Below are 16,295 nucleotides of genomic sequence, written 5' to 3' on the forward strand. Positions count from 1 at the left end.
TTAAATGTAAGTTAACTGAAAAATAAACTGTTTTTATTTGGTTGGCTTGAATAACATGTGATCACAGTTCACTTCTTGACCAATAAATTAAGAACCTAGTTTTCATGCTCATTGTACCCATGCCAAAGTCAATAACTTAGCTTACAATTATTAATTCAAACAATAATTTTGTTTGCATACTCAGGTTCATCTACTTGGGTCCTAAAACTCAAATAGTTGTTCAAACCAAACAGACTTATAAACTACATATATACTTAATAAAAAAAAACTGTTTTAATACTACTTAAATACTGTTAGAAAAACATAATTTAACAATGCAAAATCAGGGATAATAAGTTCAACAAATACAACACCAGTTACAATTCAATATTAATGACTAAACTACAATAAATCAAAAAACGTTTTATACAAAAACAATTGTAATGGAATATTTTAAAAGTATTTTAAACAGAAATTATAAGAATGTAACTCATTATAACGTTCGTGGATAATATATTAATATCAAATTATTTGATTCAAATACCAACAAGGCAACAACCAACATATTGTTATCATGCCGCATTGATGATAAGATAATAACGTAAACATTATTTCACCACCACGCATATTATGGTGGCCTGCTATCTAGTGTTTTATATCACAGAAGTCAGAAATATGTTTGATAATAATATGTGATATTCATGATTTATTTGTTTTGATGGTGGGGAGTGGTATATCAATAACAAATTACCGTCTTACTAGTATGTCCAGGCGTCCGGCCCACTAATCACGATGTCCATTACGTTTTATTCGAGACTATGATGTTGGAAATAAAATTATATAATTTCCGATTATTTTCGTAAAATGAGTTCAGAGTTCCCATTTGGCTCCTTCAACATTATTCAACTACTGTTTACCTAAAATTTCCCTGCGCGGAGGGAATTTCCTTGCCACATAACAACACTGGCTTGACTCCGGTGGACTCCGTTCGTCGTGCGTTCCAAGTCAGCGGAAAATACCTAATATTATAATATTATTATGTTGTCGCGTAGATGATAACATGGACGGCGCAGAGACAATGGTATCCTCGTCGGTATTGCTGATAAGTGCGCGCGCGTGAACTTTGCCGTGTGGACGAGGACGACGACAGTCAACAGCACCACCAGCAGGTAATATGAGTTATATAAGTTTTGTTATTATTGTTGTAAGGCACCTTACCTCTATTGCAATTTATTGTGTTTATTAGTCTACAACGTACGTTCCGTTTGTGTGAGGATATTATAATATTTTATACACGCGCGTGCGAGTGTGATTGTGTGTGCGACGATTTTCGCTAGTGTCTTCGACAAGTTCACGCTTATACTTAATTGTGCATAATTCAGGTTTGTGTGTGTATTTAACTATTTAAGGTACGTATTTGTTCGGATCAGTATATTATGTAGTTGGTACCTTGAACTTGTCTTTATTATTTATGATTTTTATTCTCACAATAATACCGATTTTGATTGACCAGATTTCGAAGTTTCATATTTTAAATAGCACTAGGGTAATGATGATGGGCTTCATGTTGTAACAATTTTGATCATTTGATGGTTGGTTTCTGTTCACTAATTACTTCGCTACAGAGTAATAATATAGTATGCATACATCGGTGAATCCTAGTGACCTAGTGCTTCCTGAGACCGTATATTGTAACTGCCTTGGCAATTATATTTTTAACAACAATAATTATCAAATAACTTGAATAATGTTATTGGTACTATAATGGTACCCTACATTTTTTATTTTTTATAAAACATTTGATGACAATTCTCTATCTTTGATTAAAGTTTTTGCCTGTCAATATTATTCGATGTCCACATTATTTCCAAAATAACTGTTTAGAGAATATATGATTGATGATTATTTGTTTTTTATTAAAATGTATTATATTTAAAAGAAATAATTATTTATATAATTATAAGTAATCAAGTGTGTTTTCTAAACACAATTCTTATTTTCCATTAAAAATTTCATTAGTTTTAATTTAACTTAATATCTAATTGTTATATCTACTTTAATTAGGAATAAAACTATTATGGGTACAGTTAAATATTATTATTATCTAACTTGATTTATAGATTTAATTTTTTTCCAAGGAATTTTTTAAGCTTTTTTAAGCTTTTTTTTTAGTTGACAACTAACCTAAGATCACTCGTGATACATTGCAAATAGAAATGTATATGTGTTTTTATGAGGATATAAGGTTGGATTATTTTAAGTTATCCTGAATCCTTATTTTCATTGAAAATCTATCTTATTTGATTTGTGTTACATTGAACTATTGTCTATTAATTATTATAATTGATAAGAAATATTTTATTGCAAGTCTTATATTATATTAAATCTCAGTAAATATTAGAATGAGACTTCTTTTATATTATTCAAATAACTTTAACTGTTCTTATTCCTTCATTAAAATTTTATTTTTTTTATGATTTTTGAGTTAGGTAATTTTTATTAACATTATTACTTACTCTTGAATAAATTATTATTATTCCAATAACTGTAAAATAAATATTTATATTATTGTATGCCTATGTACAAGACTACAATCTACATATTATTTTGTATTGTATATTAAATAGTTTTATTAGTTAAACATTCATTTTCGAAATTGCATAGTTAAGTGTTTGTTTATGAATATTTGCTATATTTATTCTTTCATTACTTATGTAAATTTACAGTGCTTTCTTTTTTTTTGGTATTTTATCGCCCTGACACTTTAGTTTGTAATCATTTATCACTCTGCCACTCTGTTTCTGATCATTCAAAAAACTTTCCCATTATACAAATATATATATACCTAAGGCCAGGATTTATAATATCAGATTGTTGGAAATCCTACAAAAATGTATAACAAACTGGATTCTATTATAATACGGTTAACCATTATCATAATTTTCGATCCGTACACAGGGGCACACACTCAAAATATTAAGAGATTGCGGGGTCTGCTAAATGAGCTATTAAAATACTTCTTGGTCCAATAGAAATTTTGTGGATTTGTGTTTGGCAGAATTCCTGTAGAAAATCCTACTAAATGGACAAGATGCATTAGAAACTATTTTAAAATATTTCTGAGTTCTATCCTTCATGATAAATAGTTATTGATGTATTATATTTTATTTATTTATAAAAATTATATACTTATTAATATATTAAGAATACAGAAACTTAATATTTAGCTATGACGGGTGCTAGTGGCAAAGAAATCAGTTTATTTCAGTGAGATGGCTGGGCAATAACAAACAAGTACCCTTTTTAACGTCAATATAAACTTTCCCTTGATTGTGTCCAATAATATAACTATACAAATAAATCTATACTATAATTATTGATTGTTTAATTAAATCAGTCAGTATATTATTAAGCTTAAATAGTTTTATATGCCATTATAGAACTATCAATGTAAACATTAGGTGCATTTTTAAAGAAGTATCCAAAATCTATATTTAAAATTTAAATAAAGGATACTATAAAATACAATTAAATTGAAGGTGGACTTAGTGAAATTGGTAAAATCAATTGAAAATGATTGTGTACCTATTATATACCTACCTATAATTTATATATTTGAATTTTTACTTTGTTAAACAAATTAATGTTAAATATGAAATAGCAGTTGTACCTAAATCTTTTTTTTTTGTTAGAAAACTGGGAGGACGACATTCCATTTTCCCTCCTTAAACTACTTCTAAAAAAAGTTGTTTTAAATACATAAAATATCATGTATACTTTCTTCATTTAAATTGTTTTATTTTATTATAAATACAAAAAAATATTAAATCACATAAAAATGCCTAACAAATTGTTTTAGTTTTAATTTAAATAAAATGTAAAATATACCACATAATAGATAGGATATATTTATGTAACTAATCCCAAATCAGTGTTTATAATTATTAAAAGAGGTATTATTATAGTATTACAATATAATTATTACACACTTAACAATTATATTATGTTCAACATACATTATGATACAAAATGTATATTGGATAATATACAAATTTTACTTGACCCTAGTGATGTACATCTTTGTTGTGAGAATTTTCAAAAAGTTAAACATTTCTCATATTATTAATTTCTTATCAAATAAATCCCTTGATTTTGTATAGTTATAAATTTACAACATATTTAACCTACATAATTATATTTAAAACTGTGTACTTGTATTACCATTTACCCATTTTAATATTTTAGGTACTATTAAACATAATATAGAAAATCTAAAATACAAATAAATTTATTTTGGTAATATATTTGTAATTTTATTTCAATATAAATGCTGAGAGTATATACACTTTTTCCTACATTGATTGATTTTTCCAATTTTATTATTGTTTTGAGTTATTTCCACAATTGTTAACAAACTGTTTTTTTGTGAGTAGTTATTAGTTATTACAAATTTAATTTATGTAGTTTTAATATACAATACCACAAGTTAAAACAATTTATAATTGATAATATGTTTTATTTAACATGTAGGTACCTAAAAGTACATTTTAATTTTAGTTCATATTCATAGTCGTTTAATTCCTAATAAAATAATTACAATTTAACTAATATACCAATTGTACAACCTCAAAAATTAATTATTTTGAAAAAAATTCATTAAAAATCAAATTTTAAAAAAAAGTTAAATATTTTGAGAACATTTTAATGAAAAAAAAAAATTTCAATTGAATATTTTCAAATTTACATTTTTACTTGTTCCCCTACAATTTATTACATGGAAATATTATAAATGATTTTATTACTATTTTAGTAGCTGTGCCAAAATAATACAAATTAAGATTTGGGACCTAACTTTCTTCCCCCCAAAATGTTGTACAAAATAATTTTTTTTTTATTGTAGTTAATATCGACTATTACCTATGGTGATTATTTGTATTTTTTGTCTTTGGAAATTTGTTTTTTCATATTTAATCAATTTTTTTACTCAATATTATTTTATATAATTACAAATTTAATTTATTTTATTCATTCAATGAATAGTTTCTTATAATTTCAAATAAAAATCAAATATATGTAACTATACAATATGTTAGCAATATTAACATTTTTAAAATCCATGAAAAAGAAAACAATATTTTCAATTATAAATGTTTGCAAATATATATTTATATATTATTCTCAGTCATTCAAATGTTATATTCAAAAACTGGTGGGAATCATAATAAGGTCTTATATGATCCACGCTGTTTTTAGAATGAAAAATTTGGATGACCTAATAATGATCTATTCTATAATATCTATCATTTTGTTAAAACTTTAAATAATTAATCCTTTAATAATGTAGAAATTAAATAATCATGTTAAAATAAATATTCTTTATATACCTAATCAATTTCGTTTTTAATCAAATATATTATCGAGTATATTATCCTTTGATATATATATATTTAATTTATGAAAAATTTTTTTTTTAAATTTTCTGGATTGAAAGGATTAGTAAATAATAAAAACATTAAACATAATTCTTTGCTTTTGTTTTTAATAATTTTTTTACAATCTATACTGTAAAATGAGTAAATTTAATCTTGATACTAAATTTGACATGAAAGACATGAAAAAAAGGGGCTCAGTTGGGCCATCTGAAAATTAGTTACCTACTGGTGATTACATGGTTTCTTTTATTTGTTAAATGCTGGGTAAGTCTCTAGGCCATGTTCGATTTAGACGTTGTCTTAGATTGTGATGTAAAAATAATTCCTTTATGTAATATAAAGTAAATAAAGTCTGTACATCAAACTAAGGCATACATCTAAATCATTTTAGGTATTCAACTTTTATTGTGCAAATTTAGCACATAAATAAATAGAGTTGGCACGTTTGGTGTATAATTCATTCAGTTTTGGTTAAAGGATAAAATCTGCTTAGACACCATACGCGTATTATCTTTCTTTTTAGAACAATGCCTGAGAACTGTGTTCAAGTTACCACACTTGTCTTGTACACTTGTGTCATTTTAGTATTGTTGTGCTATATAACCCTCATGCACACTTGTTCACCTGTAACATTTTAGTATGAATTTTACAACTTTATGGTATTATTTACATTAAATTAAGTACTGTATATGTATATTACTGTAAAACATGTCTACAGGTTAATACTTTAAAACTACATTTTGTTGATATATAAGACAATGTATTAAGTATATAACATTTAATAAGTTATAGTTATTCAGATTCTATATTATTTTATAAATATTTATCTTTATAATTTATAGGTAGGTACAATTGTATTTTGTGTGTATGATTATGACAGAACTGATGCTTATTTCACGAGAGGAAATTATCCTTTGTTCACCGTTACGAGTACCCCTAACTTATAGGTAGCAAAATAATTAAAACTTAATTGATTTTGCATAATTAATGTCACATTTATTCTTTTTCTTGATTATAATTATTTTATAACTTATAACATTAACTTTTAGTTTGAACTTGTATATAATATAAATATTATCACAGCCTCATGTTTTAAAGAGTTTTAAAAAACAAAAAGTATACTTACATAAAAATAGTTTAATAATATGATTAACCCTCAGCACTAAAAAAAAAACATAATAATAATAAATAGTAATTTATTATTGGTAATCTTTATTTTTAATATTGACAGGGGCTAAAATTTCCTGCAGAGGCATTACTCTTAGACGTTGTTTATTGAATAAAGAATGAACGACAAATATGGTTTTATAGATAGTTAATAATCACAATTAGGTTTTATCTACAAGTTACAACCTTGGTAAACATTGATAATGTATTAGTTATCATCAGGGCTGTGAATTTAATACATTAAGAAACCATGAAATATGCATGCACTTGTGCATTCAAAAACTGAAAAATATGCACTACAAAATAAAAATTCCAAAATAAATTATGTTAGATACATTTATTTTACTTAAAATGATAATCAAATTTTTATCTTACTTATTTTAAATTCAGAATAAAATTCATAAATATGCAAAATTATTAAGAGGTCGGGCAGGTCGGCACACCCATTCTTGTGCTGTCTCTGTCTTACAACTTAGGAAATGTCAACAGAACTAATATTGTGATATTTGTTTTTACCTATTAACAAACTTATAGCCAAGAACAGAACACTATCTTGCTGGTACTTCAATTTTTTTTTATTTTTAATTTTTAAGTGAGTTAACTCATAACTTATGAGTATGTAAAATATTGCAGTTTATAAATGCTCATACTCGTTTAAATTGACTGTAAAAAGTAAAAATCTATGTATAAACACAAATAATGTGTTTACCTTTAAGAGGACGCTACACCCACATGCATTGTTTGTGTCTATTACAAATGCATAAGTGCATAACATAGCAAATTGTATATTCTGAATAATCTATTTAACTCTGTTATATTTAATATAAAAACGAATTGACCTCTTATCAAATTATTATTATTTAGTGAACCTCACAGGCTTTTTTTTATATTTTAACTTTATATTTTAAAGTTTTAAATTATTTGTACAGTGTAAAATACTCATAACACGTTTTAAAATTAAAATATAAAAAGAAAACCTATGAGATTCACTAGATAATATTTTTACTCCTAAATTCGATAGTAAGTCAATTTGCTCCAATATTAATCATAACAAAGTTAAATGGATATCACAGAACCAATTTGCCATGTTTGCGTTGTTAAGACGTAGTCACGTAGACAACACGTGCGGGTAATGGGTATAGCGTCCTCTTAAGTTTAATGATACGTATATTCATTCCAATATTTAAGCTAACGAGTAAAAATTGATTTTGTAAAAGGCGAATTTGCTATGTTGTATGTTTGTTATGACAGAGACAACATAATATTATCTGGGTGTAAGGGCGTGAGGCATAGACATATTATAAAGATTATGGACCGAACGTAGGAGGGAGAAATTTGAGGACAACATTATTAGAAAAAGATAGACACAACGTTGTCCTTTCATTTTCACAGGTTTTGGAACTATATAGTATGTATTGTGTATTTGTGTATTTGTGTGACGTTTATCTAATAATTAACAACCCCGATTAATGATTATCTCGTTATTAACCTTCGGCTGTGCAAACTTTTCTTACGTCCCGACAGTTGAAATAACAACCATAATATTGCAAATTACTAATACTAAATTAAGTAAATGTAATTTATTACATTTTATACATTTAATTTTTGAAGGGAATTTTGTATGCGATATAAATTATAAATGAAAAATTGTATGTATTAAAATAATACAACCATTTTATGCACTTATACAATATGTTATTTTTTCGATTAAATTCTGCAATAATGGCAATTACTAATTTATGTACCTACTTAATATCGAATAAGTTGCTATATTACAGTGAAATAACTACCAACTACAGAATAACAATTTAACATTAATATTTTTGTTGAAAAATATTTTGGTATCAGATTTTTCACTATAGCCCGTGTGGCGTGTACTGCAGGATTATAAGGTTAATAAATTCTATCGTTAGTTACATAATTTCATAGGTTGTACAATGACGTGTCTTATTCTTGTTAGGATAAATAAATCTTTTATGGATAAAACGAAAAAAATTAATATAATATTGGTTCTCTAAATATTTAAAGTTGAACATACATAGTTAACATATTAAGACACTTACTAGAATTTTCGGACTATTTTCAAAAATTTCAAAATCCTATTAAAAAAAAATGATTGCATTTTCGATAAATTTTTTTTTTTTTTTTTAAATTCATCTGATATTTACTTCATACAAATCTAATATTAAATTTTAAAATTGAAATTGTCATAACGGTTTAATTTATTATTTAAAAAAAATTTAATAATTCTTGCGATTGTTTTTTATAATCGTTTGAATTTTCAGCAAATTATACATTTTCTGTTCAAATCTATAAAACTAAAAAATGTGTATTAAGTTTCGCTCAAAAGGATTTGTATGGTAAAATAATTTACCATTGTTTTCGAATTTAAAATAATACCACAATTTATTGGTAACCTATGCTGACCTATGACTTATGAGCCTCATGTGAGCTAGTAGGCGTGTGAGGTTTTTATTTAGTTATATATAGGCATAGTTGTATTTTTGTTTCTTCGTAATTTTGTTTACTTCAAGATTGTTGTAGTAAAATAATTTCATCATTAATTTATTGTAAATGATTTTATAAAAATGATTAAAAGTAGAACGCAATAATATCATCATTATCAGAATAATTATTTTTAATTTAGAGGACGCCACATATCGATTTGTTATCTCCGTTTATCATACTCGCCATATACTAATTTACATTTTGTTATACTATTACTGTGCGCCCTGGATAAAAATTAGAGTTAATTGTCTTATTATCTAAAATACAAATAGAAAATATTATCTTATCCAAGCGTCGAATTTTTTTCGATATCTCAATTCTTAAGAGATAAATATGAATCTTATAAAATAAAGTAGGTACCTAATCTAAAAAAAAAATTGATGCTATGGTGTGGATAATGTTATGATCCATAAATTTATTATTAATTAATAATTATTGTTATTAATGTTAATTATAATTATTAATTAATAATCATTATTTTGTTCTTTCAGAAACATGGGTCGCCCAATACAAATTCATTGAGAAGCTATCACAGATGTAACGCTCATTTTATGTAGGCTATAGCCAATTCTTTTTGTTGAAATATGTCTGATGATCATTCTGAACCAAACAGTAAGATAACAGGTTGGTGATGATTATAATTTAAATAAAGTTTTAGTTTTATGTTAAACGGTACAAAAATAATAGGATTTTATCAATTCACACTCATCGTGTATTTGATTTGTATAACCTAACTGTCCGAATTAAAATACTGTTTCATTATTTAATTTTTTCTTAATAAATAGTGAATTTAAACGAAAACTATTAATATGTGGGTTCGTCAAGCTTTGAATAAACGGTGACATCACTAGTCACTGGACTATTTGTGGTTGGATATAATGCTAGCTAATATTATTAATAATTTTTAAACGTACTTATAAAAATATTTGCAATTCTGAGAGTTGTCTTGTCTGACATTTTAATAATTAACGAATGAAAATGTACAATGCTGCTTAAAAAAAAAAATCTTTATTAATATTCATTGGCATATCTTATTTTTAAATAATTGAAATAAAATTATCAAAAAATAAAACAAATTATGTTTTTACGATGTCTACTCATGTGGACTATTTTAGACTGAATTATTCATTTTTAATTAATAATAAATAAAACAATCAATATGTCATGATTGAATTTCGCAGAATTTAGGTTTTCCTATGAGTTTATTATTTCTTACTTAATTGGAAATACTTAAACTATGAATAGAAAACATGTTTCAGAATATCTTAACGTTTTTTAGGTAGGTCTTTAAAAACCGTTTTAATATTTAAGTAGTAATATCTTTTGTTTGATTATGAAAGACATTATATTTTTTTATATTCTGTTACTTCAATAGTTTAGGCGCAGACTTTTACAAAATAAAGATTGACACAATTCATTATCTAACTTCACAGTCTATCCGGTCATGCCGCAGATTTTGAACTGTTGTTTTTTTGTCATTACTTTATTTATAAAGTAATTTATTACACAATAATAGTATACACAGGCTATAACATAAGTTTGGTACTACATGGTGATAATATTATGTAGATAAATGTTGGTAGGGGATCAACCACCTGTTTGAGAAGTACATGGACTAACAAACTATATTGTAGATTTTCAAAATGTAGTTGTATTTGTATATTATATTATTATCATCTATTCTCGTAGATTACAATTATAAAAGAAGGTGGGCAAGTGGGTGCCGCTCTGGCCTCTGCTGTACAGTAGGTTATAAGCGGGTCACTCTAATAGCTGGTGTTAAATCTGAGTTAAATTATATAGTAACATTATATACGAAAAACGATTCTGAGCAAAGTTGAAAAGTCAGCCTATGGGCTATGATATTACTCCGTAAATTTGATGATATTATTGTGAATAAAGTAATTTATTTACCAATTAACGTGGAACCTTGTTTTACATTTTAAATCCTTAGCTGTAAAAACTAAAAGTTGAACATTTTATACATTTTCAATTACAAAATCATTTTTAAATTTAAATTTTGATAAATTTTGTCAAAATTCGAACTTAAAATGATTATAAAAAAAATTGTGCTTATGTAGTTTTAATGTTTTTCGTTATCGTATTGCTATCGTAACAATATATTAGGAGTTTTGTATTAGATACATTTTCACGCGTACACTCATACATTTTTTACCCAACAAATATAATTTTATCAACATTTATAGAAAAAAAACTAAAAAAATTGAAATTCGAAATTGCCCGAAACAGCTCAAAACAATTTATAATATTATGGTAACATATGATGGTGTAAATTTCAAGTATCTACAGTTATTCGTTTTTGAATTGCAACAAAATAAGAAAATCGTTACATGAGAAATCGAGTGAATATCCAATGTTGTAAAAGTTCAAACGCACATAAAAATTTAATTTGATTTTCCGGAAGACATTTTTTTTTTTGATAAAAATAGACAAACTTATGAGGAATCTTGTATTAAATTTTCAAATTTTAGATTTAAGAAAAATATTTTTATGAATTTTCAACTCAAAGAATTGCACATTTTAGTGATTTTCAGGTATTTTGTCAACATTTGAGCATTAAATGCTTTAAAAAAAATTGGTAACTTTAAATGTCCGTAAACAGCTCAAAACAAATCAAAATATTTTGACAATTTTACGTAAAAATCTCGTTTTTTCTTAATATTTTTTTTTGTTTTTCTGGTGCTTTTAAAAACCACTGGAAAATTTTTATTTTTGACACCCCAAAGTACCAACTAGATTCAATTTTCTATCAGAAAATTTACTGTCGAAGAAAATCATCTTCATACGCATTATTACTGTCCTAAATGGTGATGAAAGACACAAAAAAAACCACCCATCATTGTAAAACCAATATATTCATCGCTGCTCTCAGAATCTAAAATAGAGTACCGTACAATTGAACCATTTTAACTTAAAAATTATATATTTTCTTATTAATTATCTATTGTATATTTCTAATCAGCTCGTACCTATATATTTACTTTATTAAATTTTTAATGGAAAACAAGAAATATTACATTTTTATAATCTAATGATATTTTTAATTTTCAAGTATTGTTACTGTAAAAGCGTTTAGCGATAAATAAACAAAATATTAACTAGGTAATTAACAAATTTATATGATAACAAACAATGTTATGTTATAAGTAGGATTTAGATAAGAATGGAAATAAAACATTAAATCAATATTGACAGTTCATATTAACTGTTGAACTTAATGAAAAATGTGGTTACCATTTAGAGTAGCAATAATATCGGTTTAGGGGGTTAGAATGTACTTTTAGATTACTTAATATATTTTTGGAATAGTAATAATATTATTAGTGTACGTTTTGAAATATTAAGTTTGTATGTATTATTAAAACATTATCTGTATAGTTAATATAATTTAAAATATAGTTTTAATTACTTAATCTAACTTTACAAATCTCTGAAAACAAATTTTTACCATATTAGATGTATACATTTTGACAATACATTTAAAATTATAATAGTAATATAGTATTCTATAGCTATTCAATTATTATCAACACGGTGTATATAATGTTGGCGATCTTTAAATAAAGCAAAGTGTTGACCCCAAAATTTACTATAATAAATTTATCGCGTTCTCGTCCACCAGATTCTATTTCTGTGTTGCGTGCCATGCGGTATGCCTTCTCCCGGACATCGTAGCCACCACGAGTTTTAAAAACCCAACGTCACTTAGTTGTTTTTTTTATAATTAATCAATTTACAGTATGGTTAATAATAATATCGAGTTATATTTGTAAATTAAGTAGTTAAGTGTTTAAAATCTAACTGTGCTAAAATAATATGAATACATTGGATTACGTCTAACCTTCGGAAGTGCTACATCTACGAGGTAAACCAATATATATTAACAAAAGTTTAAAGAAAGATATCGTTAAAATTAGGATTCTATAGTTATTTTAAAAACAATGCGTTTTGTTTTTAATATTACAAAAATAAATACATTTATATTTTTCAATACAAAGTATATTGAATTGTGAATATTCTGATTACGCTGTTTATCAATAATAATAAAATCTATATTAGGTGGGAAAACTTTGGTGTAAGTTAAACAAATACCGTTGTTAAACATTTCAAAGCAAAGTTGCACTATGCATAGATTCTGGAAACATTTAAACAAAGCGTGTTCGACAAATATGTTCTATGTGTTCTTGTCTAGCCTAAATGACTTATAAAATGTGTACATCATATTTCTAGAGAAAGAATATTAAATAACGGTAAAATCAATAACTTTGTATCTTTTCTAAAAATAAAGAAATGTATTATAGATTATAGTAAAGTTGATCTAAGTAATTTAATTTAAAAGTTATATTTACAAATACATATTATTCATATAGTTAAAATACATTTTGAAACTAATATAATATAAATATTTTAAATTGTCTATCGTACCAATTTTTCTAATTTTTATTGAATACAAGCATAAAAAAGGACGCCACACCCGCATGTGTTGTCTCCGTCTTACAAACGCGTAACATACCAAATTTACGCTCAGAAATTCAAGTTTAATGCCGTTAGCTTAAAAATTAAAGTGAAATTACCTATTATAAAACTTGATGGTAAGAACATTATCTGTGTTTTGTTGGAAGTTTTTAAGTAAGTTATGAACACTTATCTAATTAACATTTATTATACACGCAAACTCACTTAAAAACGGAATTATCATAAAAAAACTTCCCAATAAAACACAGATAATATTTTTACCATCAAGTTTCATAATAGGCCGTTTCACTCTAATTTTTAAGCTAACGGCATAAAACTTGAATTTCTGAGCGTAAATTTGGTATGTTACGCGTTTGTAAGACGGAGACGACGTATGGCGTCCTCTTAATATTATATTTTATTTTATAATTTAAAACATTTTGGTCTTTGTTTAGTTAACGTTATTTAATAATTTCATATTATTATTTGTATAATAATATTCATTTTAACCTAGTTTATTATATAGAAATCTATGTATGAACTTTTTTCTACTTTTCCTGTGTTGATAGGGCTTTCTTGGACGTGCAATCTGTTGTTTGACACGGAATTCTGCATATTTTAAATTCGGATAAGTCTGTTTTTTATCCTTTAAAGGTTTTTATATTTTTGTTTTCTTGCATAATTTTTGTTAGACATAAGAAATACTTATTACATTAGTTTAATTAAATATTTATTTCTGTGTTCGGGGATAACATAATGTTATTACTTATATTACTTTTCACTATGTAAATTATAAACAATTCGTTGGGAAGAGAGGAATATAGGTTAAAAAAACTGTTTGATTTTAAAAGGGAATTTCAAAATATTACTTATGGTTTTTAAAATAGTTGGCGATTGTTTGTTTCAAATTATCAATATCTGGAATACATTATTTTAATATTTAAAAGTTATCTAATAAATAATCCCGAGTTCAATTTTAAATGCAGTGTTTTTCCTTCCTTATTGGAAATTTGAATACGTAATTTTTTTGTTCTATACAGGTTCAACTATTAATTTCACTAAGTTGATTAGTTACTCAATAGTAATCTAACAGTCGAAATAATAATTAAAAGTATTCAAAAAAATGTATGATTTCATTCTGAGAATTTTTACTGTATTTGTATACTTATAACGTGAGCTGCATTACAATAGCCAATGATTTAGTGTTGTTTATATGCCAGGACTTCCCGTTTTCTAATTTTTTTCAACATATTTTTAATTCTGAGTGGAGTAAGGAAGTCATTAAAACTATTAAAATAGTTTTGAATGCGGCGTTTATTTATCATTACTTTAAAATTAATAATCATAAATTATAATAGAACTCTATTTGGATTTTTAAATCGAATAGAGACGAAGCACAATAATTTAGTTTATCGTTCCTATTTCGTATTTTATATTGATGATAACGTACAGTGATTTTCTAAATTAATTTGTCTTGTTTATCGGGAATTCATGTACTTACTGGTTAATTATCTCGTTATTTGACTTTCACAGAGTTCGAGAACCTAAATCCTAATTATACCTATTACCAATATTTCATAGATGGAAAAATATTTATATTTTATTTAATTATATATTTTGCAAAACATTAATAATGTATAAGGCTATTCAATTTAAATTAGTATAAAAAAAGGTAAACTTATATAAAATACTAATATTGATTAATAACAATTTAAAACATATTTGGAAGTTAACGTGGAATAATCGTACATTCGTACAACATGCAGGGTTACTGTTTAGGTAAATTACTCCAATGGAAATGTGCTCATATTATCGATGGTGTTATGCAAATAAATAAATTTGAAATAATAAATCTTTACAATTTATTTATGAATAAACGTACGGATTTTCAGGCTTATAAGTAAACGTTTACAAGTATCTTATTCGAAGTCGATTACCATACAATTTCAGACTAAAGTGTTAGTAATCTCAATTTCAAAAAATAAAAATTGAAATTATGACTACAAGTAAACAATCAAATACCTACTTGAAATAAATTATTATTTGATTGCTATACTATGTGCTTTGAAGAATTTGCATTTATAAGTATATTATGTAATATTATTAGAAAAAAAAGTTTTTATAATATTTATCAACTATATTTATCGTTTTGACTATGGTTTTTAAAGTCTACAATAAATTTGATGTAGTAAAATATATTACTAATATTGTGATGATAATATTTTATATGGGAATTCATAAATATTGTTGTGTTGATAAATATAAACTTTCGAATTAATTTTAGGCTAAGATAATTTTAATATAATCTTAAAAGTTCAGGAATACATTATAATATTTATTAATTAATAATATTTGTAATTTGATTTTGAAAATAGAATTATAAACGCATTGTACGAGTATATAAAGAGAGACCGAAAAATACATGTCTGAGAATTAATGTTTATGTAAGATATCTTTTATAAAAATTAAATTTATAATATCTATTTTTGAATTTTTATATAATAATTTAAAATGCGATGTACGAATAAATCAATTTCCTAAAAAAAGTTAAGACATTGAGATATTATGCATTTCAGGAACATTTATAATTTCGAAATAATCATAATAAATTTGTCCAGTGCTATATATTTCACGTGCATTTAATTATTTTTATCACCTATGCAATAATATTATTGTATTTCAACGTTACTATTATTAAACATTTTAGAACGTATTAATTTCACATAATATAGG

At 25.0% G+C, this 16,295-nt stretch overlaps 1 protein-coding gene across 10 annotated transcripts in view; it reads left to right on the forward strand.

Annotated features, from left to right (window-relative positions):
* Positions 1–736: 736 nt before the first annotated feature.
* The window catches only part of LOC132936904 (histone deacetylase 4), a 61,751-nt gene continuing 46,192 nt past the window's right edge, over positions 737–16,295 (forward strand). For 2 of the 10 annotated variants that reach the window (XM_061003714.1, XM_061003712.1), the window contains exon 1: positions 12,821–12,972. Coding sequence is in view for 7 of the 10 variants with exons in the window: in XM_061003716.1 (XP_060859699.1) it covers positions 9,671–9,710 (40 nt within the window). In the remaining 3 variants the exon portion in view is untranslated. The other 8 variants (XM_061003707.1, XM_061003716.1, XM_061003711.1 and 5 more) reach the window with 8 other exon arrangements.

The sequence above is a fragment of the Metopolophium dirhodum genome, chromosome 1 (genome assembly GCF_019925205.1).
Source record: "Metopolophium dirhodum isolate CAU chromosome 1, ASM1992520v1, whole genome shotgun sequence".
Lineage (NCBI taxonomy): Eukaryota > Metazoa > Arthropoda > Insecta > Hemiptera > Aphididae > Metopolophium > Metopolophium dirhodum.